General features: G+C 52.8%; 1 protein-coding gene across 1 annotated transcript in view; it reads right to left on the bottom strand.

Annotated features, from left to right (window-relative positions):
• Bmp7 (bone morphogenetic protein 7) overlaps positions 1-21,435 on the bottom strand; it is a 70,900-nt gene extending 49,465 nt beyond the window's left edge. The window contains exon 1 of the mRNA XM_041641896.1: positions 21,014-21,435. Within this exon, the coding sequence (XP_041497830.1) occupies positions 21,014-21,428 (415 nt within the window). The 5' untranslated portion in view covers positions 21,429-21,435. The remainder of the gene's footprint in view (positions 1-21,013) is intronic.
• Between the last annotated feature and the right edge of the window lie 5,135 nt (positions 21,436-26,570).

Below are 26,570 nucleotides of genomic sequence, written 5' to 3'. Positions count from 1 at the left end.
GGCCTCTAAGCCAGGCAACGTCAAAGTCCCTATACTTGATGATCTTGAAGATTTATTATTATTTTTAGGTGTGTGTGTGTGTGTGTGTGTGTGTGTGTGTGTGTGTGTGTGTGTGAATGCACGCCATATGTGTGTGTGCCTATGCATGCCTCTGCAAGACCAGGACCTCGTGTGAATGCATGCCATATGTGTGTGTGCCTATGCAAGACCAAGGTGTTGAATCCCCTGGAGCTGGAGCGACAGGCATTGTGTGAACCAACTGATGTGGGTGCTGGGAACAGAACCCTGGATTCTCTAGCAGAGCAGCAAGTGCTCTTAACTCCTGAGCCAACCCTTTGTTCTCAATAGCTGTTGAACTTTAACGTTCACCTGGGGAAAGGTGGGTGATAAAACACCACCTCACCTCTCCACCTGCGCCCACGTCAGTCAGTCGTTGAAGACCCATTTACATTCCGCTGTCTCTAGACTGTTCATCTGGAAAAGGTGAAACTCTGTCCCCAGTAAATGCTCACTTTAGTAGCCACTCCCCAGCACTAGAGACCACCGGGTAAGTTTTGTCATTGCTAACTGCGCTCCTCCGTGGACCTCCTATCAGAATCTGTCCTGCAACTGGCCACTTCACTCAGCAATGTCTTGAGATTCATCAAGGTTATAACAGGCATCAGGATGTCCCTTTCCAAGGACAAATAATATTCCACCATACAGATAGACGACACCCTGTTATCTCTTCATCCTCCTGTAGAATTTGGATTGCTTCCATTCCCGCTGATGTGACAAAGGCCACTGTCAGTATAGATGTATAGGCAGTCCCTGGAGACATTGCTATGAATTCTTCCAGGCAGAGACCAAAAAGAGGACCGGTAATTCTGTCTGCTCTACTGCAGCTGCCCACTGTCAGCCACAGCAGCTGCCCATTTTACCAGCAGTGCCCTGTGCCCCGGTGTCTCTGTGTGTCACCAGAGATGGCTGCGAGGTAGACAGCCACTGTCTTAAGAGCCCTCTCAGCTGGAAAAGATGGTGAAATACTTGCCGGAAAAGCACGGTATGAGTTCAGTCCCCAGGACCCACGTGAAAAAGCCAGGCGTTGTGGCACCGCCTGAAACCCCAGCAATGGAGGGGGGCTGCAGACAGGTGGTCTGTGGGCTCACTGGCCAGACAGCCATGCTTAATTGCTGAGCTTCAGATCACAGTGAGAGACTTTGTCTTAAAAACTAAAATGGACTTTGTCTAAAAAACTAAATCACCTTTTTGTACCCTGTGGAAATGTGTCGCTCTGACCGGTTTAATAAGCTAAGTGGCCAATAGCTAGGCAGGATTTGGGGGGCAGAGAGGATGCTGGGAAGAAGGCAGAGGCATGAGAGAGACGCCAGTGCCGCAGAGCAAACAGCATGGGCTTTACAAGGTAAAAGTAAGCAACCATGTAAAAGAACATAGATAAAAAGATATGGGTTAATTTAAATTATAAGAACTAGTTAGAAGCCTAAGCTATCGGCCGAGCTTTCATAATTAATAAGAAGTCTCTGTGTCGTTATTTGGGAGCTAGCAGGACAGAAAAAGACAATGGGCAGCTTCTGAAAAAGATATCTCAGGTTGACCTCCTGTCTCAATACACACCTCACCACACACACACACACACACACACACACACACCACATCACACACCCTTACACCCCATATACCCCACACATAACACACACAGTACACACACTATACAAACCTATATCACACAAAAACACAGTACCATATGCGCATCACACACACACACCACCCACCTACACCCCATATACCCCCCACACACACACACACCCTCTCACCGGCCTAGATGCCCCATCCCTATCCTACACGTTACATCCTTGATCCTTATGAGAGCCCTACTCCAAGGGAGGTTTGTCTCACAACTGAGGAGACTGAGGCTCAGTATAAAGTCACTGGCTACCTACGGCCACAGAGACCTGGAGGCCCACAGGTCAGGACCAAGCCCCCATCACTCTGAACCACTGCCAACCCTGTCCTGGGGAGGCACCTGAGCCAGGTGTGCACAGAGCCCTTGGCATTCCCCACAGATTCACGTCCATCTCGCTGCCACTTAGCTCTGGAACTTCACTGAGTATTTGTAGTGACAGTCAGGCCTCCAGAGTCCCCCACACCAGCTCTCCAATTGGGTCTTAGGAGACTCAGCCTCCCTCCCTCTGAGCACGGGGCTGCTTTGGCGTTGGCAGGGGTGGGGGTGTCTTTCTCCGCTACGGAGACGCTGAGATGGAGACAAGGCTGAGGCATGAGGTCTTTGCTGCGAGATTAAACACTTCAGTGTCCACATGTGTGCAGCACAGCTCGAACAATGTCATCATTGTAAACTGGGTGAAGCTGAGGGTTCGGGCTGGGGTGGAGAAGAGGGAAAGATGGGTCTAATTATCTCTCCAGGGCCGAGCCAGTTATTTGCCTAAAAAGACCTGAGAGCAGAGATGGTCCATGAGTCTAGGGCCTTCTGCCCTCCACAAGCCAATAGTCAGCTTTGACCTGTCATTCACATCCCAAGAGTGTGGATTCGGATATCCAGGGCTATCTGATCCCAGTCCTATCCTCAAATAACTGAAAAGCAAGGGAAAACAACAGAAATCATGACAACATCCCACTAAGTCAAACTCTCCCAGTTGGGGCAGCTTTGTCCCAGAACCCCTCTGCACCCAGCCACTCTAAGCAGCACGTGACACATCTGTGGGTATCATACAGATAGATGGGTGCAGTTACTAGAGTCCGGTTGGTTGGGGTCATAATGTTGCCACGCCCCACAATGCACTGCATAGCCTTGAAATACAGAAAGACACGAGGGGATTAATGGTGGCTCATGCCTGGGATCCTGGCTACTGGGAAAGCTCTGGTAAGAGGGTCACTAGCCCCTACAAGTTCAAGGAGAGCCTAACAAAATGCTAAGGTCCATCTCACTTTTTTTTCCTTTTTTTTTTCTTCTTTGTTTATTAATCTGTTGCAAAGACATGAACTAAACCCAGACAAGCCCTCAACCACTGACTATACCCCTAGGCCCTTTTCTGACTTTGTGAGAAATCATGACTTGTTTGCTTTGAACTTGCTGTGTAGCTAAGGATAACCTTGAACTCCTGACCCTCCTGTCTCCACTTCTCAAGTGCTAGGATTGCAGGCTCATTCCACAATGCCTCCCAGATGTTATCCTGAAGTGTTGAGAGGCTCTGAGCTAACCAGACCTCAAGAGGTCAAGGGTGCTGGACTTGGTCCCCATCTGGGCTGTCAGCCAGCTGGGTGGGACCCCAATGCCTTTCATCACTCTGAAGTCCCCTTTCTCTTCCATTAGGTCATGTCATCCAAACTTGCCAGCATCCCACCAACTTTGATCTTACACATGGCTCAGGATAGGCCTCTGTCCACGGGCACTGACCATGGCAGTAGCCATGGACCACATGTGGCCACTGGGCCCTTGAGATGTGGCCACTGTGGCTGAGTGTTTTGCTTTGGTTACAGTTAATTTAAACATAAGCAGCCACTTGTGGCCTGTGGACTCCCTGCCCGACGAATGCGTGCAGCATGGTGGAAAGCCCTGCGGATCCACACGACTCTGCCGCACCAGTGCCACCACCTGCTCCGAGGCATTGTAGGATTGATGTGAAGTGGAAAGGAGGGCCGTGTGGGGTAACATGATGGCTATCTTCAAAGAAGGGTAGTTGAAAGTGAGACGGCCAATGGACAGCAGAATTCCACGGAAGGGCCTGTGATAGAAGCATGAGGGTGCGGGTTTGGATCCCCAGCACCCACATAAATTCCGGGCAGGACAGCACACATCTGTAGCCCAGTGCTGGGAAGGCAGAGACGGGAGGATCCCTGGGGCTCGCTGCACAACCAGACGAGCTGAATTGACCTCTGGATTTGGTGGAGACCCTGCCCCAAAACGTAAGAGGGAAAAAGATTCACACTCGACTTAATCTCCGGCCTCCACATGCACCTGCATACCCGTGCACATTAATGTGTATCTCACACACACACACACACACACACACACACACACACACATCCATTCCAGAGCCTGGGGTCTAAGGCTTATGTGTGGGGTTTCATGGACCCTGGAGACTGATGTTCCTGGTTCTGCCTGCAGGAAGACCCCTGCAGGCACAAGGTCCCTCAAAGCAGATGCTCACAGTACACGTGGCTAACGTCATTGTGGGCACAGTGGTCAGACATGTCCAGGTGACACATGAAGGGCTCTGCTCCAGACCCACCTGACCCTTGGCCCCCGGCCTCTTCCCAGTTGGCAGGAATCAGCCTGGCAGGCACAGCTCATCACTACCCTCTCGTGGCCTCCATCCCTTCTGGTCTGGCACACTGCTGCCCGTGTGCTGTCTGCTGCAGAAACCAAACGCCAGTCCCCACTGTGGTTCAGAGCTAGGATGAATCCTGGCTCCACATTCTCGGCTCACGGCTCTTGCTCCAGATCCGAGGACCCAGGCCAGGGGAAGGTCAAGACTGCCCCTGCTAGATGCTGATGGCTGAACGGGCTCTGGGGTTGGGACTAGCCTATTCCCAAGAGTAATGATGTTGCCAGGGGACCCCACTTTAACAACCACTGGGATACACGACATCTGTGGAGCCTCCAGTACATTCAAAGGTCTTCAAAGATGGCTGCCTTTGCTCTTCGGCTCACCTCTGCCCCACCTACCGCTCCTCTGCCAGGAGCTCAGCAGCTTCTCTGGGAAGGCGGCAGAGGGCTTGGGTAGCATCCCATGGTGCCCAGGAAAACTCCTCTCCTGACCTCAGTCCGCTCAGGAAGAAATCTGAGTGTGATCCCAGGGGCCTCGAATGCCCAATGGGACACAGCCTCTGGCAACCACTGACAGGGGCTCAGAACACGTTCGTCCATCTCTAAAAGGCTCGGCCTCCCCTCTCCCCACCCCCGGGACACAAAGTCACACAGAGGCTGTAGTGAAAAGTGAAGACAACAGAGGCCAGCATACAAGGTGGCAGAAGCAGGTCCCTGTTAAACAGCCAGTCCAGCAGGGGCCCAAGCCCAGCAGGGGCCCAAGCCCAGCAGGGGCCCAGGACCAGCAGCCAGGTGGGAGTGGATCTGTTGCCTCCTCCTTCCCCATTGGGCCAGGGGAGACCCAGACCGCCCCCAGGCAGCTGGGGCTGCAGGGTCAGCTGGGTAGGCACAGCTGCTTTCAGGTATCCAGCAGCAAATCAAATCACATGAGAATTTATAATCCTTCCTGGGGTCTGGGTTCTATCAACCTAAACTCATTAGCCCCAGAGATGCAGGTGTCTCAGAGAAGAACAGGCTCCGTCTCCCCTTCAAAATAAGAGTCTTCCATAGCGCCGACTGACCTCAGGCTCCAGACCAATCCTCCTGGAAAAAGGCTGGTGCGGGAGATGACTGGAAACGGTTTGATGAGAACTGGAAATCTTCAAGGCCCTCACTGTCTCAAGCTCACATTTTGAACAAACGGTGCTCAAACTCCTGGTCTGAACTACCAAAGCCCTTTAAAAACTGTCTGTGGAGCCGGGCGGTGGTGGCGCACGCCTTTAATCCCAGCACTTGGGAGGCAGAGGCAGGCAGATCTTTGTGAGTTCGAGACCAGCCTGGTCTACAAGAGCTAGTTCCAGGACAGGCTCCAAAACCACAGAGAAACCCTGTCTCGAAAAAACCAAAAAAAAAAAAAAAAAAAAAAAAAAACTGTCTGTGGAGTCTGGCATGGTGGGGCAGAGGCAGAGAGATCTCTGTTGAGTCCAGGCCAGCCCGGGCTTCACAGTGAGACGCTGTGGACCCACCCTGGAGTTGAGGAACTCTTCCTCCTGCACACACTCATGCCAAATCACTGACAGGCTCGTACTGCTCCAAGCAGGGTCCTTCCCATGCAGGGTTCCTGCAATCTGCCACGTAAGAACAGATTGACAAAAGAATTTACACGTTTAACGACAAATTGTGATGACCACTGGGTGTGAGAACTAGGGGCTCCAGAGCAGAAAGGGGCACCCCTACATCTCATCCATTGTTCCAAGTGTCCCTGGGTATATGTTACAAGCATAAGATACTATGAACCAAGAGGATATGGGGCACAAGGAAACTTGATTCTTATTATGGTGACTAACCCAGCGGCAACCAAAGAGCAGGCCCAATATCCCAGTATCTGCAGCGCAGCCACAAGGGACCAGAGCCTGACTTCCTGCCACCCATCAATGCGGTAAGAGCTACCTTCTAAAGCAACTGAGTCATGGCAGAGCATGTGATCAAGCTTCAAGTCTCTCTCCAAACGTTTTGGTTAAATTTGGAAGTTCAGCCACATCAATCAATAACCGGGGCCACTTCTGTCTTTTTCACTTTGCCACTGTTTGCACAATGGCTTTCAATCCTCGGGTCTCGTGGTCACAAAAGGGCCGTCCCCACACCAAGCACCGTCTCCACAGAACCACACTTAAGGCAAGGAAAGGAAGAATACGAAGTTTTGTTTGCTAAGCAGTCACTCGGTGGGAAGCAAAATATTTTTCTGAACCACCCCCTAGCCCGCTGTCCAACCAGCAGGTTTCCTGTTGTGTCTGCTAATTAGAATAACAGCCCAAGGCTGGTTCGAGCTGCAAGGGAAGCTGAGCAAGCAAAAGGGGGTGGGGTGTGGTGGGGTGGAGGCCTATGCTATAATCAAGAGTTGTTGTGAGCAGCCATGTTTGCTCCAGTAGGCCAGGTAGCAGACTAGGCGGGAGGGCTTACGCTCTGTCTATAGACAGTGCTGTGAGCCTTTGTTGCACAGATCCTGCATCCTCTCCAGGACTCAGCAGGTGCTGGCCTAGTGAGCTCTTTCTTTACACTGATTCCTCCCAACACACAGCTACCCATTATTGAGCCATGATGCCCAAGCTTGGAGAATTCTGACAAATGTGCAGACGCACGCTGGCCAGAAAGCACCCGACGAATATCTCCTACTCCTCCCACCCAGGCCTTGTCCCAGCATCCTCCAGGGGAACAAGCAGCAGCAGGGTCAAGGCTAGACCCCACTCACAGACGAAGGGTCCTGCTAAGGTTCAGGTCCACATGGCCTGAAGCCACCTCCAAGGATCAAATGTGACCAGACTCTAATGGCACTCACGGCATCTTGTCCTTGTGTACACTCTGACCAGGGAGACAGCTGTCACCCGTCCCTGAGCAGGACCCAGACGGAGGCCTGTCCAGCTCTACTTCTACCTGGAGGATTGAACTCCTGACTTGCTTGGGTCAATGTCAAGAACATTTGCCCTTGTGGAAGGACACTAGGAGTATTCTGCTGGTCACAGGTCATGTTAGCAGCAAATGCTGAACTTCAGCTGGATTTTCAAGGCCAGACCTTTGGGGTGGGGGTTAAGGAGAAACCTCGAGCAGTCTGTAGACTGCTGAGAGCCTGGTTCGGTTAGTAGCCATGAGCTGTGGGCACAGCTGAGAGATGAAGAAGCACTGGCCAGCAGGTTCAAGGCCCTGGGTTCTGTCCCCTGTACCAACAAACCCAAAGCAACCATTAAATGCAGGCAGCCTTTTGCATACATCCACGGTGGCACACTGCTGTGTTCTCAGGCTTTGGAAGTGGCTCAGCCTCTGCTTCCCACGCATACAGTGGAGCCAATCGCACGCGCATACCTTCCTAACTACAAGTACGCAATATAGGAAACAACAGAGAGCGAGAGAACGTTCCAATTCATTCAACATGGCTCCCGACAGCCAGGTCTAACCTTCCCCCTGTCTTCCATGAGCACAGCTGGCTAGAGGCCAGAGCACACCTTTCTACCCTCGCTTGCAGAAAGATGTGTCCTTGTAACCTATGGTGACTGGAGAGTCAAGGAAGGCGACATCTTCCAGGGAACCTCAGGGGAGGTTACCAGTCTCTATTCAGGGCACTCCTCCATCTTGTCCCCAGTTCTGTTTCTTTAAAAGCCCTGACCAATGACAGATCCTAATCAGTGCAGATATAACTTTCTAGTGTGACAGGATCAGCTTGATGTGATAATGCCAACTTCCCGTTTTGCTTCGTGCCCTGTCAACACAGGCAAGCTTCTGACTGAGCCAGTGTCTCTCTGCTCAGGCATGCCACCTCCATCCTGTGTCCTATATGCAGGGCTGAGGCACCATGCTCTGGTCCCTGGCTGCATGCATGCCTGTCCTCAGGCCACACTGAGGCCAACAGCTGAGGTCCCTGGCCTCAGTATGGATGCACCAATCTCCTCTCTCCTCCTATTAACCTGGCCCCCAGGGTACGGGCACCAGAATCAACTCTAGAGATGGGACCAAATCCCTGAGCTCAAAAAAGAAAAGGTCTTGGATCTACCCAGGGGTAGGAATGGACCTCAGAGCTGGGCTGCTTATGAAAACTTCAAAAAGTCTGTAGGGATGGGACACAGAGACCTCACTACCTGGTGGGGTGGAGTACTGCCCTGGGGAACGGGTTGGGGGCTCACATCAGAGGAGACATAGGTCCCACCAAACCAGGAAGGAGGTGCTCTGAGAAGGGGGAGGAGGTCCCTGCAGAAGGCTAATGCAACCAGATGGTATCTGTTCACGGGAGGGCTTAGCAACTGAGACACAGGAGTCTGCAGAGGCCCATGGCCCACCAGGCAGGAGACACTCAGGCTTCGACTACCACAACATCTGACGAAAACACCCTAGAAGGCCACTATGAACCGGAGATGGCCACAGAGAACACACCCAGCCTGTGTGCCAGCAAAACATTTACTTAGCATCCCTGCCACTTGGACTGTGGGTTAATTGTCATGTCTGACAATTTAACTCGTGTTCTAGGTGAACAAACTGTTTTGAGATCACGGGTTGTACAGAAATAGGTGAGTGGCTAGACCAAGCCTCAGACCGTGGTCCAACTCCAGCCAAGGCCTAAGGAGGCCTCTCTGATTTGAAAGGGTTTGAAACCTACAGGAAGCTGGCTTGCCCATTTTGCTCATCTGAAAAGATCACCAGGCTAAGACACCCAGCCTCCTCCAGGCAACCAGTAGGTCTGGGTGCACATTTAAGCATCTTTAGCCTGTAGGGAGTGGGAACAGAGCCATCACTTTGGGCTCCCAGAGAGAGAATAGCTGGTCAGTGGAGTGTCTTCCTCCACCTGAGTTGCTGGGGCATCTCTCAGGAAGGTGGCAGGGTACAGGAGTGGTCCAATCCTCACTGCAACACTCCTCCCTTACAGCCAGCAAGTGAGTCACTCCCAAAAACATGGTAACCCCACTCAGCCTGGTTGCTGCAAACTTGCAGTTAACTTCTTAAGCTTCTGAAAAGTCACCCTGAGCCAGTGGTTTCCAACTGTGGGGAGGGACTTCCCCTCAACCAGAAGATGCTTAACCAGGTCTAGGGTTTTACATTAGGGTGTCAGGACTGTGGACATACACAGTCCTAGTAGCTAGTGTGCGGAGGCCTAGGAGATGGCTGAAGATTCCACGGTACACAGACCAGGGTGACCGTGCAGACTGCATGCACAGCAGCCCTATACTCCCTCCAAAGGCTACCTCCATGTTCCCAAGGCATTCACTGGTCCCAGTATTCCTGGATCCCTCTTCCACACCCTCCTCTCCACCTACCCAACCCCCACCAAGACAACCCACAGTTGTACCCGCGGTGGAGAGGCAAGTCACTTCATTTATTGTTTCCTCCTGAGGGGAAGGACCAACCAATGCCTCCATCCCATAAACATTTACTGGCCCTGGAAGATTCCTGGCCCCACTGCCATTTTTAAGGGCTTGTCTCTCAACAAATGGTAAGGTCAAGTCAGTCAGAAAATGGAACTTGAGAAGGGAAAAAAGTGGGGGGGTGTTTTACAAAGTTCAAGACCGAGGAGAAATGGAAAGACCCCAGACAGCCCCTGCCCCGTGAACAAATGTCTACTCCGTTCTAAGCCCTTTCAGAACAGGCAAGGGAGCTTTAAATGTCTCCAGGCACTGCCCCACTGAGTCCCCAGTTGCTCTCCGTTGGTCCCCTTTGTGCTAATGGGTCTGAAGATTGATTGGTTATTGACCCATGAGGCACAAATCCACAGCACTACTCTGGACAGCAGGGAGGGGCGCCTTGCCACAGAGAGAGCCTTGAGACCCGATGCAGACTGTGCCCAGCAGGTATCTCCAGTAGGAATCGGTCTGGTGGGCCTGAGCTTGGGAAAAGCTTAACTACATAAGCAGACCTTGGAGACAAACATGCCAGGCATCTATCCATGTACCCATGAGATCTGACATTCTTGTTGCTTCCTTTAAAAAAAATTAAATAAGATAAATTATTTTTGGAGTAACAAGATTTGTAAAGGAATCTCAAGGCTGGTGGGTAGACGCCCTACCCATGTGCTTTACCCAGCCCCCCACCATGTGAACGTCGACCAGAAACACACAGCCACACCTGTGCACTTTACCCAGTCCCCCACCATGTGAGCATCGACCAGAAACACGCACTGTCGGCGCTGAGACTCGTGCTGGCGTGCTGCAGAACCTGAGCGCTGGAAGCATGACTGCTTGCTCACTGCTGTCTGGTCCTGCCCTGTCCAAGATCTGATCCGGGGACTTCATGCTGTGCTTCCCTTTGGCTTCTTACTGTTACAGGGGGCTGAGGAGATGGTGAGAGGCTCCTATGCAACCTTGGATCCTCCACACCCATGTAAAAAGCTGCAGGAGGCACATACACACATTTGTTACTCCAGCAACAGGAAGGGAGGGACAAGTAAATCCCTAGAGCTCACTGGCCTGTCAGCCTTCCAATGCTGAGGTGTAGGGTCAGTGAGAGACCTATCTCAAAAACAAAGAGGAGACTAGTTGAGAAAGAAAGACAGGAACAACACCTCATGCTGACCTCTGGCCTCCACACAAGTGCAGACACATGCAGACACGCCCGACATGTGTATACTCGCCCTGACCCAGGCGCATACTTAAGCATGTAAAAATCAGCAGTTCTCAACCCGTGGGTCTAGACCCCTTTGGTGGTTTGAATGACCCTTCCACAGGGGTCGCCCAAGACCATCAGAAAACACAGGTATTTGCATTACAATTCATAACAGTAGCAAAATTACAGCTATGAAACATAAATGACAATAATTTTCTGGTTGGAGGCCACCACAACACGAGGAACTATATCAAAGGGCTGCAGCGTTAAGAAGGTGGGGGACCACGGGTGCAAACGCATACACCACACGAGCATGCGCACACAAGGAAGGACCTCAGCTGTGGCGTATGCTCCTGGTCCTTACCCCTTGCCTTGACTCAGCAGCTGTCACCCTGCAGGTCCTGAGTCTCTTCCCATGCTCATGCCCTCACTACAGAACGCAAGCCCACAATCTGCAGTCACCCCCAGTGCCCAGTGAGCCTGGGCTGTGCGCTAAGCCACACTCTAAACACCCTCTGCCCCTCACTTCCTCTCTTGCTGTGTCCTAAGTCACCCTGCACACAGATGGAGGTCTGTGCATTTGAACTGCACAGCTGCTTTCGTTCCCAGAGCCTGCCGGGGTGTTCCCCACAATGCGTATACCACATGCACATACACCCAGCCACCGGCACATACACACACAGACACACAGAGGGAGACACACAGGCACAAGAAAAGAACTCAACTCCCCGTTGGAGGACATCCAGAGAAGGATGACTGTCCCGTGTCACAACCCAGCTGCAATTGGAAGTCCTGGGCACATGGTGAGACCGCTTCCACAGACTTCTCCACTAGCATCACCAGATCTGACAGCTAAAACACCCATGTAGCTGCCCCGGGGTTTCCTGGATGGGCTGGAGAAGCAGGAGGCATGTAGGACCCCATCTATGGGTGTGCAGGCTCTTTGTCCTGACAATTCTTTTCTGGTTATGACAGAGAGAAGTTTTACTACAGTCAGGATGGAGAGGGAGAAGGGCATGCCCTCTTCTGGCTCTCTTACCCATCAGAAGGGACCACATGGTCAAGGCCTGCTGTCTGTTCCCAGGCAGTCTGTCCTCTTCCTCTAGGCCCCGTGGCACTTACCCTACAGAAATCGGAGCTAAAAAAAGGGAAGGTCTGAGCCGGGCGGTGGTGGCGCACGCCTTTAATCCCAGCACTCGGGAGGCAGAGGCAGGCGGATCTCTGTGAGTTCGAGACCAGCCTGGTCTACAGAGCTAGTTCCAGGACAGGCTCCAAAGCCACAGAGAAACCCTGTCTCGAAAAACCAAAAAAAAAAAAAAAAAAGGGAAGGTCTGAGGCAGGGGAAGACTAACTAAATGGCTACATAGAGAGCTACCAGCTCTGAACTTTCATCCTGTCCCATTTCAGAGAGGGTTAGATAAGACCGGGAACTCAGTGTCTGGCTTCAGCCACACAGGTCCTATGAGGAGGGAGATGCCATCTCTAAGGCCTGAGAAGAGGACGTTCTCCATGCAGGCCAAGACTTGGGGACAAGGGACAGCTGGTACCTTCTGGGAAAACTTCACAGTGTCCTCAACATCAAACTCTCCCCCATGAACCCTAAGTCCGTCACTAAACGGTTCCTACAACCTCCCAAAACACCACCACTAGCTGGGGACCAGGTGTTCAAACACATGAGCTGCTGGGGGACAGGTCACATCCAATTCCTGCCGATAAACAAACACAAAGATTCTCATTTTGTTTTTCCTCTCTAGGGCCCCTGCTTACACTGCCATTCTCATCTATGCCTTATAAAGCAAAAATCTCCCAACATGCTTCTCATTGCGCAGTTTGTTTCTAGGTAGGCTGTGCGTTCAAAACGTCGCGGGGAGGAACCACAAGATCAGACATATTTACAGGACTCTGCCTGGAATGTCATCACCCCGCTGGCTATGTACACAGATACAGACAGCCAACATGTGAACACCTGGAGCACCCTGGGAATTGTGCAAGGCAGCGCCTGACCCAGCAGCAAGGAGAGCTGAGAAAATAATCAAGGAGTCCCTCATCAAAAGCCAAAGGTTGTGTGCATGTGCATGCACACGTGTGTGGATACACACATACATGCACACATGTGGATATTCACGTGTGTGAACGTGCATGTGTATGCATGCATGTTTGTACATGTCTCTGCATGTGCATACATCCATGCGTGTTTGCGTGCACATGGCTGTATGACGTCCACCAGGCAGGTGAGCACCTAGTACATCAGATTCAGAGTGCAATGTTTAGTGCCACAGAAAAATGCCCGTGAGGTTGAGTCAATAAGAATACACACACCCAAGACCAGGGCTGAAAACACCAAGCCCTCAGTTCTGAAAACAGCACACGTGTGTACTCACAGACAAATTTAATCAAGCGTGACTACAGAGATGGAAGCCTAAAAGCTCCGGGGAGACGTGGCTTTAGCGATGCAGACATTTGCATACTGTGCTGGACTTCCCAAAAGGCATGGAGAGCTGAAGGAAGTTTGTGGAGCCCTGGAAGGAGGGTGCACATCTGCCTCGGGCCTTGGCCGTGATCTCGCTCTTTCTCTGGCCTCCATGGAATCCACACAAGGCTTTATTGATGTCGTCTGCTCAGCCCCAGCTGGAGGAGTCAGGGGGCACCTTGCACCTGCTCCAATCACAAGTGGAAGCCGCAGGCTCCATTAATGAATGCTCTGGGCTTGTCAACTCCCCCGAAGTGAAAGCTTCCAGAAAGGGGGGTGGGCACAAATACTTCAGTAATGAGATTTTTTTTTAATTAAACTTTTTCATGTTGGAATAAGTTTTCATTTGAAGCTTCTATACAGAACCCTTACTCGATTTTGGTCTCCCGGGTTGTGATGTTTTTAAATAACCACAGGTGCTAAAATCCAGAGAAAGAGTCAGGATTTTCTCTGTTCACCATCAGTCAGTTCAGTGTTCTGTTCCCGTCTATGTCGGATGGCATCTGTGTGCCACCAGAGTGGTCCAGAGGCCTTGATGATTCGAGCACGATGGATGGAATTAGTGACAGTTTGGACAGAGTCTCTAAGTCTCAGAAAAAGGGGAGAAACTTAACTCAGGACATACGTTTTCTTACACTTCAAATACTTGAGCTCAGTATCTTTTAACCTTTTTTCTTTTCTTTTCTTTCCTTTTTTTTTCTTTGAAAGTCATGTTTTTGTGTAGCCCAGGCTGGCCTTGAATGTGTTCCATAGCCAAAGCTAGCCTTAGCAAGACAATCTTCCTCCCTCTCCCTTCCAAGTGTTGGTATTACAATGCCTAGTTTGGTGCTGGGAATCACCCCAAGAACCCCCTGCACATCAGACAAGAGCTCTACCAAGCAAGCTGCATTCCCTGCTGATCTCATTATCTATAGTTAACTACTTAGAAACTGAAATTGTGGCGGAAAAGGGGACTCGGTGCTGAAGGATGCTCAGTCGTGAAGCTCAGAGCTGTGACCCAGCGTGTACACAGGGAGGCTCACAAAGGTCAATAACTCCAACTCCAAGGGATCACACACCCTCTTCTGGCTTCAGTGGGCATTTGTGAGTACACACACACACACACACACACACACACACGATAGAGAAAGAGAATAAAATGTTCTTAAAAAAAAAAAACAAAGCTGAAATGTAGAGGTGGGCAAGATGGTGGCTCAGCAGGCAAAGGCACTTACTGCCAAGCGTGACCACCTGAGTTCAGTCTCCAAAACCGTCATGGTGGAAGGGGAGAACTGGCTTCCACAGGCTGTCTTCTAACCTCCATCATGGTGGAAGGGGAGAACTGGCTTCCACAGGCTGTCTTCTAACCTCCATCACGGTGGAAGGGGAGAACTGGCTTCCACAGGCTGTCTTCTAACCTCCATGTGCCACACTGGCACCCCCTCCCCCATAAATAAGTGTAGGAAGACCAGGCTCTAACCCTAATGCATGAATTGACTTTGTGGAACCCATTCTCTATGGAGAGACACCTCACTCAGCCTAGGCCTGGCAGGACAGGGAGGGCCTTGGTCCTGCTTCGAGGTGATGGGACAGTCTTAGTTGACTTCCCAGGGGAGGCTTTACCCTCTCTGAGGAGTGGATGGGGGATGGGGTGGGGGAAAGTTGGGGAGGAGGGGGGACTGAGATTGGTATGTAAAAATAAATAAAAATATTTTTTAAAAAAGAAATTGTAACTGAAATTTGGACTAACATAAGAAAACGAATATGGTTCTACCTACCCCAACAACAAGAAGTACATTGATTACACACCAACTATTTCTGGGTTGGTGAGACTGGTGTTTTCTTGAGACTCTGTGGTGGAGAGGTCTGCTATCTGGCCTTTACAACATGAGGGGACAGACTCAGAGACGTTAAAGTAGCTCGCCCAAGGTCACAGGGCTACTTACTCTACCAGGGTGGAAACAGACGCAAGGGTTTAAGCCCTGTCTAAAGAGAATTACGGTGGATGTTCCTCCGGGCTCCCTTGCCAAGCCACACCCACCGCTGTCACCAAGAACTTCCGTTCCTCGGCAGGGAAGCCCCCAACCCCCCACCCCGTAGATCATCCAGAATTAACTGCAAAGTGTCAGGAAACTTGGCCAGGCAGCCCTGAGCATGAGCGAGGGCTGGAAGCCTTCACTGTGAAGCCCTTTATAGAAAGCCGGTTGGCAGCCCCGGCTCCTGCATGGGAACAAATTAACAATGGCATCCCAAACACAGGAAAGGAAGGAAATTGGAAACACAGTTTATGCTTGGCCGGCCCTTTGAAATACTGTACCATGCTACTGACATCAATTAATGAAAAGCAGGGCTGTGCTGAGAGGCTCCGCTTTGGAAATGCATTAACACACGTTAAACATGTTGGTACAGGAACCAGATTATAAGCACTCTGGTTCCCAAACAATAAAGCAGTTACCCAAACCCTGGTGTTCACAGAGGCCTCATTAATTCGATCCACTCCTCGAGGATCACTGCAGGCTTTGCGCCGCTCCCCGCGATGCCTTCCGACACAAATGTTGAAAGGACAGCCTGGCACATGCTACTCTGAGCTTCACAACGGGGCGTGTCAGGCTCCGTGCACTCCTGACATCCCCCAAATCATAAACAGCCCATCCTGGAGAGGGGAAGTACCCAGCCCGTCCTGGCGTTCATCTGCACTGCCATTACACTTGGGGGTCGAGAGATTTTTTTTTTTTTTCCGCCGGGGGACGTTAACCGTGAAATATCTGTTCCACATTAAGAAATACCAAGTCACATTTTTTTGTCAAATAGTATTTGTCAAATGCCATTTGCTGCAAAACCTGGGGAATTCAATCCCAGCTGAGCACACAGCTAATACCGACCGGCTCACATAATGGCCTGGTGGTGCATGCGATCGCTTGCAATGCAAGCCCTCCTGCCTCTATAAACAGCTGCAGGGACTAGGAAGGCGAGTTCTGGAATAAATAAAGCATGTGCCCTGAGCTGCCCCAGTACAAAGAACCCCACATGCTGGCGGAGCCCCTGAATGGTTTTGCAAGAATGTTCTAGAGGGCGAATTGGTGAATCTCAGCTTTCCGAGTGCCTGTACGAAAAGGGGACTCACCAACTCTGCCTCTGAGCACACACCTACTGTATCCTAATATCGGGATCCAAGTCTTAGGCATCACCGATGTCCCACTGACATCATCCCTCCCAACTCCACGTCGATCTGGGATCCATCAAACTGAGGCCGTCGGAGTGGGAAGCTGGACGTGTTATCAGTTTCTATGTAAATATTGTTGTTTCCTCACCCCACGGAGGCAAGGAGAGGCAAAACAGCCTGGGCGCGTTTGATTTAAACTAATTAAAAGCAGAGGGCTGTGCAATTCAATATATTGATTTTACCAGTGGGACTTAAATCTTTTATAATAAGTGTACACAGCTGTGGCTCCCTCCCACCACCGTGCTCTCCCGCTAATCCCTGAGTGCATTCCTTCTGACAATAGCAAGACAGATCCTATACATCCCTGCCTGTGCCCTGACCCCAGAGACACCGCAGAGTCCAGCCCGAGAAGGCAAGCTGTGCAGCAGCCAGCCACATCCCCTGTGCGTCGATGGGCCCCAACCACTGCTGGGCTGTGGGGTGGGAAGGGCTCTCCATTCCAGTTACACCAAGGGGCAGGGCGGGAAGGGTGGAGGAGGCAGCCGGAGGACACTGTGAGGCTCGATGAGGGCCAAATATGACCTTAGCAAGCGGGGTGGGCAAGATATGAAAGCGATCGGGGCGATCGATCAATGTCCACGGGACTCTGCCTGGGATGAAATCATCACTTGTCTCCCAGTTCAGCAGGCATGTGACATGTGCTCACATCACAGGCTCGCCAGAGAGTGGTAGGGGATCGTCCCTGCTCTGTTTATCTGGGCAAAGGCTTGGTGGCTGCCACCATCACTGCCTAGGCTAAAGTCCCACCGACCCAGTTCTCTGGAGCTGGGTCTCAGAGGCGCTTTCTTTTCTCCACGCGGGGAAAACAATCACCAGCTCCTCTAGGCACCACCTCCTACCTTCTGCAGAAACCTCAGACCCAAATGACAGCCCTGGGATAAACACCCAAGCCAGCCATCTGAGCTGCCATCCAGGGCCCAGCCTCTGCCTTGATTGCAGAAGGGAAATACACAAAAGATCCAAAACAGTTCAAATCTGGGTCACATAATATCCTTGGGAAAAGGGGAGGGGGAAATCTTTGATTTATAGACCCAGGAAAATGAGGTTTAAAAGTGATTTTGAAAGGGTTACTGAAAACACAGCTGTTAGTGCACCCCTATGGTGAAGTTGGTCTGCAGAGAGAGAGAGAGGGAGAGAGAGAGAGAGAGGAAGAAAGATGAAGGGGGAAACCATGTGACATCTCTATTAACCTTCCTTTGCTAACCAGAAAGGGCTGGAATGTGAAGGAGCCCCTTCCAAATTCTAAGGCGGGCCAGCTTACAGCTGCAGGCGCCTGCAGCCATGCTCTGTGGAGCAGTCCCCAAAGGACGTGTTTAAATTGTAACAGAACCTTTCCCTACTACTCCCCAGTGGTAGGGCCTGTTCCGAGGGGTAAAGGAGAGATGTTAACGCCAAACACTTGTCTACAGAAAGGACAGCCAGATGGGGTAAAGTGAAAACCAAACTGCTAGGTCTCCCTTCTGCTTCCCAGCCTGAGTTAACAAAAGCCACTTTTATGTGCTGGCTACAATAATGACAGGGTTCTAACCTTCTCCTTTTTCTAACTTAGTTTCAAAGATTAAACAAATTTCATTCCTTCCTAACCTGGTCCAGAGATAAACAGGAATCACATACACCCTCTCCAAGCCGGTTGGCTTTCTAGAAGATTCTGAGAAAAGATGCTGGGGTTCCCAAGGAAAGAATAGTTGGGGTTAATGGCCAGACTAAGTCTCCGCAGGATCGACTTTGCCTAAGGACTGTTTAAGTGAGTGTAGCCTGTTTTGAATTCCAAAATGAAGTCTACCCAGAGAAGTCAGGGGCTTGTTAATCCAAACCAGTCTACAGATCTTGCCATTGAACTCTGGGGCCAGAGTTGGGATGATGGGTGTCTCACCCCCGCCCCCGTCCAGGGGCTTTATGATGCGGGGCTGGTCTTTGTCATCTGGGAGGGTCAAGTCCTCACACGCGACCCTGGTTTTGTTGTACAGTCCCCTCTAGTGTAGATCCAACTTGGCCTGGCAAACTGCTCAGATTCCAGGGAGAACAACTTACACGAATAAAAACCAGTTTGGCTGCAGACGATAGGGTAAAGGACCTGCAAAGCCTTCAGGATTGAGGCAGGGGTCCCCAAGAGGTATTGGGGGGTCAGAAGGAACAGCTTAGGGAAGCCAGTCTGCACCAACACCAAGTGCCACAATGGTGACAAGGGATGGTTGATGGGAACCAATGACATTGTATCACTCAGGGGGAGAGGGTAAAAGTCATCTTGGCTTTCTAAAGCTTTGTCTATTTCTGATCCACGTGACTGGCAGTTCAACTAAGCTCAGCAAACTCAATGTCGGACACGTTTCCAGCGGCCACACAACCCCTCTTCCACCCGACTGCCACCCCCAAGTCGCTCCCGGGGAGAAATCCCAGCAGCAGAGGCAGGAGGTTCATGCCCTGTGCTGTGGCCCAGCAGAGATTAAAGATGCATCCACGGGAGCTCACAGCAGCTGCAGTCTGGGGTTTCCCCTAATTACCTGTAGTTTAGGGACAGAAAGGGAAAGAACACAAGACCCAGGCCCATGGGTTCTGTTAAAGCCACTCTGCTATCTAATTGGGAGTGATGGCCCAGAAAGCCAGGCCTGAGAAAGTCAGGATGGTCCCACAAAAGCCCGAAGCCAGCCCCACTGGGTAAGAGGTTCAGACAAGCCAGTCTTTGTCCTTTCAACATGAAAGAATGGACTAAAAGGTGTGTGTGCAGCCAGAGGAAGCCACCCAACTGTGGCCTCCCCAGCATGCCCCAGCTTGTACCCAAGGCCAGGGGGGGAGCAACCGCCCCCGCCAAGTTCCCAGCAGGGCCCAGGGAGCCGCCCTGGGAGCCACCTGGCCTTCTGGGATAGAGGAGGCCAGCTGGGGCCACACTGCCTGACCTGAAGCACAGAGAACTGCCACCAAAGCCAGGAATTATAGATCGCTGCTTGATGAGCCCAACAAGACTCTGAATCATCAGTTAGGACCTTCCTGGAGATCACAGAAGGAGAGAACAAAGATGCCTTAAGCCCCTACCCTCACTCTGGGAAAAGGACCCTATTAACTCTGGCCTTGGGACAGGCGGTTTCACACATCCATGCTGACCATATATTGCTAAGCATGTTATTACGTGGTTGTCTATAGTTTTTGGTAATCTACACACTTTGAAGAACTAACACAATGAAGCACAGCCTCCACCTCCCAGCCCTGCCCCCAGGAGAATCTCTCTGCAGTTCTCAGGCTTTCTCCTACCCTTTTTTTCCACCTATGTCTTGGAGATAGTTACAAAGCAGAGCCTCTTCTTAACAAGCGTCTAAGGAAAATTTAAACTTGTTTTATATTGTTTTGGCATCTCTATCACCCACGGTGACCCTTGTTTCATTATTTGATATTTTTGACCAATAATGGAGGCAGACAATAGCCTCCCAGGGACTCCAGGGCCTTTATCTGGAGCTGGAAGGATTAACCTGAGTCCCCTTCCAAGCCCCAGGTGCCCAGCGGGGGAGGGGTGGCCTTCAAACTTCATTATTTCCAAGTTGACACAGCGCCCGCGGTGTTTGCTATCTTGATTTGGGGTTTTCTCAGCAATTTCCACAAGCAGAATAAAAGCGGCTCAGGAAACAGCACTATCAGGGTGTGTTATCACCAAAACCAAATATTTGATGATCAACCCCACAGCGCACTGCCGGGGGTTAGTTTGAGCAAGTTAGACACACGTGAGCGCACGGATGCAGGGGGAGCTATCCCGGACCAACTGCAACCCAGCCTCGCATCACTTGGTTGGCTAGGACTCCAGTAGGGAAGAGGATTCACCAGCCACTCGGTGGCGGCCTCTGCTCCGAGGTCCCCAGCTACCCAATCGCCAAACCCCGTGGTTTGCGCGCCACACGTGATAAACGCTGAAAATGGATTCTGCCTGCCCGGGACCTATCATTAAATATTTAAAATAGAAAACTCGCAATGGCAACGTTCTTTCCCCGGCTCCAGACAAGAACCCAAAGGTAGGGGGCCCTGCGACTGGAAGAGGAGCTCCGAGGAGCTCCGGGCGCGCGCCGACACAGGCGCACCGCAAGGGGACAGGTAGGGCTGGCCAAGGCAGGTAAGGGAAAGGGATGCTCCCGGTGCCAGGGCCAAGTTGGGGTGAGAGGAGCGAAGGAAGGGCGGGAAGGCAGCTGGGCCCACAAGGGCCCTTTAAATCCAGGTAGCGCGGGCCGCTGTGGCCGGTTCAGCTCACATGACCCAGCCGGGCGCTTTGAACTAAGCCGCGGCCCGGCCAGCACCTTCCGCCCCAACCCGCGGCGGAGACCGCAGAGAGACTCAGGACCTATCCTTCCCTCCCGGTATCCCCCACAAACCCGCTGAGCCGGCAAGCCCTACCAGGAACGCACAGAGTTTAGGGTTCACTAAGAACCCGGTGCGAAAGTCTCTGGCGGGCACTGATGCTTTGCAAAGGGAAGGTAGACTCGCTGGCTGGCTGTGATATACCCCTCCCACCGCCACTCACCGAGGTTGACGAAGCTCATGACCATGTCGGCGTCGGTGAGGAAGTGGCTGTCCTGCAAGCTGGCTAAAGGGGGACCCTGGGTACTAAAGACGGCCTTGTAGGGGTAGGAAAAGCCCTGGCCATCGGGTCCGCTCTCCTCCACTGCCATGGCGTTGTACAGGTCCAACATGAACATGGGCGCCGAGTTATGCTTTCCCTGGAGGTGCGGGCGCGGGCGATGGGGCAAGCCCAAGATGGACAGGATCTCCCGCTGCATCTCCCGCCGCTCCTGGCTGCGGAGGCGCCGGTGGATGAAGCTCGAGTGCACCTCGTTGTCCAGGCTGAAGTCGGCTAGGGCGGAGCGCAGCAAGAACAGAGGCGCCCAGAGAGCCACGAAGCTGTGTGGCGCCGCGGCGCGCAGCGAGCGCACGTGCATCGCGCCGGCTCTACTACGCGCGATCCGGGGCACCGGGGCCCGCGCCGCCCCAGGTGGCAGCGGAGGGGGCAGGGCAGCGGTCCACGACGCGAGGTCACTTGCTGCAGACGAGCTTCGCAGCGGCCTTGCCACACATGGCCACTCCCCGACCGGCTGCGCTCTGCCCGGGACGCCCCTGTCTTCTGCTCAGCCCTGGCGCGGGGCCCCTCGGCCCGCACTCGCCGGGACGCACCGCAGGGTTAGCACGGCAGCTCCGGAGAGCTAGCGAAAGAGCGAGGAGGCGGGCCGGGATGGGAGGAGCAGCAGCTTTGCAGACCTTAGAGTCCGGAGAGCGAGTGCCGAGGAGGCGGCTGGGCGCCGGGCGAGCCCTCGCTCCCTCCTCTCTCGCTCGGGTTGCGCCCAGGCCTGCGGGCACCGGCGACAAACCCTCTTCTGAGTTCCCGCGCCCAGAACAAGAGCCCCGGGTCGCTTCTCCAGCCCCGCGCGCCCCGGACTCCCCTCCAGCCGCCTCGGGAGCCCCGGAGTGGTGCGCGCTGGGGCCGGGTAGGAGAAGGGGGGAGGAGGAGCGGGAGGACCGACCTCCCCGCCCCTCCCGCTCCCGCGGCCTCCCACCTGCGCCCAGCCCCGCCCTCCCCAAGCCTGGCCCAATGGCTTCATTCATTCCTCCCAGGGCGCTCTACAAATATTTACCAAGTGCCCACCAAGTGTCCCGTACCTGGTCGGACGCTGCAGGGGTGCGGAGAGAGGAATCCGAGGCGGCCCTGCCCTCTAGGGACTCGCACTTGGAGGTGACCAAAATGAGACCTGTGGCACCTTCGGGCTGTGGTGGAAAGTACCGGGGAGGGAGCGCGGGAATCAGAGCAAGCTTCCCAGAGGTGTCCATCCTTGGACCTGGCTCTTCTCTCTTTCTTCCCGAATACTGCATTTGCTCCCGTCATGCAGACCCCCACTGCACACTCACTGGGCTGCCAGCTCTGCTGCCCTGGCCATCCTCCTCAGGGGACGGTCTCTCCCCGCCCTTCCCCCCTCAGGTGCCACTTCCTCTGGGAACCTTCCAGGACGGGCAGAGATAATGTGGAGATAAGGTTGTTTCCTCCTACGGACAGTACTTTTATTTTCTGCACTTCACGCCCCGAAACGCACACACACACACACCGAATCTTTATTTACATGGTCTGGGGTCTCCCCCCAGCCTCCATCCCATCCCCCAAGTCCAGCACCGTGAGCGTTCAGATTTGGCTTCTAGGCGTTTTTACCCTAGTATTTTGAACCCAGAACCGGGGTAATCCCTGAGGTTACAACTCTGTTGAATGTATAAGCAAAATTTGGAACTAGAGAGTGCCACACTCCCCTCGGAGAGGAGGGGTTCCACCCACCCCTTATCGTGACGTCCTGACACAAGCCCCTTAGTCCCTCACAGTCAGACACCACCTCCCAGCCCCCCCCCCCCCAAGGCTGAGGAGTAGGCAGCTAGTCTTTGTACCCAAATTCATGGCCCAGGGGCTGTTCAGGAGACCTCCCAACTTCATTTTCCTGTTCCCAAAGGATCAGCCACCCTCTCCTCACACCAGGAAAGGCCCCCTACACTCGACCTTTGGGGCTTTCAGTGGGTTGCTGCTCTTTGCCGCCTCAGTTTCCTCATCTGCAAAAAAACAGGAGCAGAACAGTTTTCGCCCAGAGTGACAGGGGCTCTACGGAATGGCAGGCTGCCCTGCTCTCCGGAGGCTGGGCTTGAGAGGACCCATGGAAGTCTGAGATTAAGAGTGAATTGGGTATTGGGCATTGGGTAGGGGCCCCTGTTGGAGTCCTAGGGTGAGAAGCGACAGCCTGGGGAGAAAGCCTCTTAGAACAGAGGAGATTCCTTGTGGGGATTTTGGACAACAAGGCTTCCTGAGGCCTGCAGGAGTTTAGACAACAAAACAGGCCCGCAGATCTTAGCCCAAGCTGTGGATACCCCCAGTACTGAATCCCTAGCCAGTAGATACCCCGAGAGGTCCCTCCCTGGACCTTGTGAACTGAGGCCATGCTGGCTGTGAGCTGGTGTCACACCTATGGTCACCGTTTTGCAGTTCTTGATAAAGAATAAACAAAAGGCCCTACTTTCACTTCAGAATACCCTGTGACAGCCTGGATGCCTCAGATAGGGCCAGGGAGGAGGATTTAACAGGGAGGGAGCCAGCATGGTGACCTCCATGACGAACTGATTCTCAGGCCTCTGGAAACAACAAGGACCCACAGTAAGGTCTGGGAACCGGAAGGTAGCTTCCCTTTCCTTCTCCCCGGAAAGCCCCAAAGTCAGGCGAAGGAGGCATCCAAAAGAGTAGAGATAGGACATCTGGCTGGCCTTTGGGTAGAGAAGGACATCTGACCTATGAGCTGCAGGGCAGGTGACAGGGAAGCCACTGCATCCACTGTCTGTAGCACAATACACAAGCAAGACCCCAGGTGACTCCAGTCCCTGCCAACAGAGTGGGCCACCCACATGAGGCGAGAGGTGAGACACAACTCCCAAAGAAGAGACTTTCCTGGGAGAGGCATCAACAAGAGGAGCCCAACCAGCAGTGCCCACAGAGCAGAAAGGAGAACTAGGCTAGCCTCAGCCCCTCTCAAGGCCTAGGTCAAGGCCCCACAGGCACTATGCTGAGCCCAATGTCAGCTTCAATGCAGGAAGTGGCTTCCTTCCAAAGTCTAGAATTACATTAAACTAAGATGTCCTGCTCTAGGAAGCCAATCCTTGGCCCCATCTTTAGGAGCATCTCCCTAACAAGCTTTGTAGAGGGAACCTGAGCAGGTCTGGGTTGGGTGGATGGACCGTACATAACCCAGATGGCCATTGTCTCAGGGGTGGCTCACGAAAGGCCGCCCCTCACCCAGGTCCCTGTCTCCCAGAAGCCACCTTTTCTCATCCCTCCACTCTGAAGATTCCCTCTGAACTCCAACCATCCCCTAGTCAGGATTATCTCTCAGTCAAACCCTGGAGGGAGGAGGGCTCTCTCTCTCTGTGCTCCCCAAGACCTCAGCAGACCCCAGCTGGCTTTCCTGGGTGCTAGAGCAAGCAATCAGAACAGAAGCATTCCTTGAGCACCCAGGCCATCCCAGGAAAGCCTTTAGGGATGCTTAGGGACAGCCTTGTGGGGAGGAAGTGACAGCCTGGGTTCAGTGACAGTGAAACTGGCCAGGCCCTGCCTTAGTTTCCCAGTCTATAAAACAGGGGACTAGGAGCTTGTGACTCCCAAGGTTGCTTGAAGATTCACAAGTGCCCCTCAGGCAAAGGGATCTGCCAGGTGCCTGGGGTAGAGAAGACATCCTTGTTAAAAGTTAGTTGCCATCTAGTAAGTGTGAAAACCCACCGAGAGGAAGCTCCCGGGGGTTAAAATGAGCAGAACTTTTCCAGGGTGGCCTGCACAGAGGATTGAGACAGGCCTGAGCAAAGAGCAACGGAGTGAGAAGAAGGGAGGCCCAGCCAGTGTTAAGGCTCATGAATCCCAGTCCCCTGCCAGCTTCTGATTGTCCCCCAGCCCCCACCCCAGGCCAGCCTGGGCCCGGGGACTTCCTGAACAGCCAGGCCCTGCCTGACCCACACCAGCCCCACCCCCACCCGGCCTGGGCACCCAGCTCAGGCTCTGGGATGTAATGTGATCCCCACAGACTGCTCCACACCTGGGCCACCTGGGCCTGGAATGGAGGGGTGTCACTGTGTCTGGAGGCTGCTCCCTCCAGCCAGTCTCCCAGTGCTGGGCAAGGAGTTCTCGGCTGTTTGCATGTCAGTCACACCCTGCAGAGGTGATTTTGATCCCAACAGCATATGTCTCCAAGGCTATAAAAAAAAAAAAAAAAAAAAGAAAAGAATTCTGCTGATGTACACATTGCAGAGCAAGGTGGGACCTCATCTTCCACTGCAGAGTCTAATTCCATCTGCCTGGAGAGCGGGAACTGAGCCAACCCAGGGGTACCTTGCACGGCTAAGCTACAGTCAGTTCCCTCTGCCCCCACCCAACCTGGTCAAGGCCAGATGACCTAGATCTCAGACCAGGATCAAAAGCAAGCTCTCTCCACCCTTCCACCCACACAAACCTGCTTCTCTCTCTCTCTCTCTCTCTCTCTCTCTCTCTCTCTCTCTCTCTCACACACACACACACACACACACACACACGCTCCCGTGTGCTTAGAGCACCGCTCCACAGGGGAACTTATTTCTGCACGTCTGCCATGCCTTTCTTCCTGGCAAAGTTTTCTCTGCAGCAGCAGCAGGTCCTGTGTCCACGCCTCCTGCCTGTTCTTTGCCGACTTAAACCAGAACAAGAAAGTAGGCATCCACCCATCAGTCCATCTTGGCACTGCACTTAGTGGCCAAAAGACCCCAGTTCTGGGGACAATGAGGCAGGAGGATTGCTTGATCGAAGCCAGGCTGGGCTACACAGAGCCTATTGCCAGAAAGAAGGAAAGTGGCCTGGGAAGAGAGCTCAGTCAGGAAAGTGCTTCCCTGTCAAGCGTGAGGAGAGCAATCCTCAGCATTTACACAGGAGGACACCCACTGCTCACTGCTCAGCCTGGCAACCTAGCCCATCTGTGAACTCCAGCTTCCCTTAGGAACCCTGACAGACACAAAGTGGATAGCTCCTGAGGCGTGTACCTGAGCTTGGCCTTTGGCCTTTACTCATAAATGCAATTACCACATGGGGGTGGGGGAGAAAAGAAGAAAATAAGGAGAAAAGAAATAAAGAAAGGAAGAAAGAGAAAAAGGATGGGAGAGGAGTGAAAAGTGTCCCATTGACTCACAGGTTGTGGGGTCACACTGCCAGACAGACAGCGCCCTCATCATACACACAGGAGCTGTGATGATTTCTAGGGTTTGGCAAGCAATGGGCCACCGCAATGTGGGGTGGGGGGATAGGAGGGTACTTTGTTCTGACCATCATTGCTGTCCCTCCTTCCTCTGGAGAAAGACCGGTTTGGTAATGGGCACTTTAGAGGGAGGCCTTTCCTCTCCTTCCAGAAGGTGACAGGGAATGCCTGACCCACAGGACTCATTTGCTACAGGGGTGGCACCTGTTAAGATAACATTGCCTCATGCTTCAATCTCCACATGCAACAGAAGCCTGAGAGTCCAAGAAAGGCTGTCTCAAGGTCCAGCCAGTGGTG

The sequence above is a fragment of the Microtus oregoni genome, unplaced genomic scaffold, assembly GCF_018167655.1.
Source record: "Microtus oregoni isolate MIOR12 unplaced genomic scaffold, Mior012 000071F_ref0000514, whole genome shotgun sequence".
NCBI classification, from domain to species: domain Eukaryota; kingdom Metazoa; phylum Chordata; class Mammalia; order Rodentia; family Cricetidae; genus Microtus; species Microtus oregoni.
Note: the sequence above shows the minus strand (reverse complement) of the source record. Positions and strands in the feature narration are given on the sequence as shown.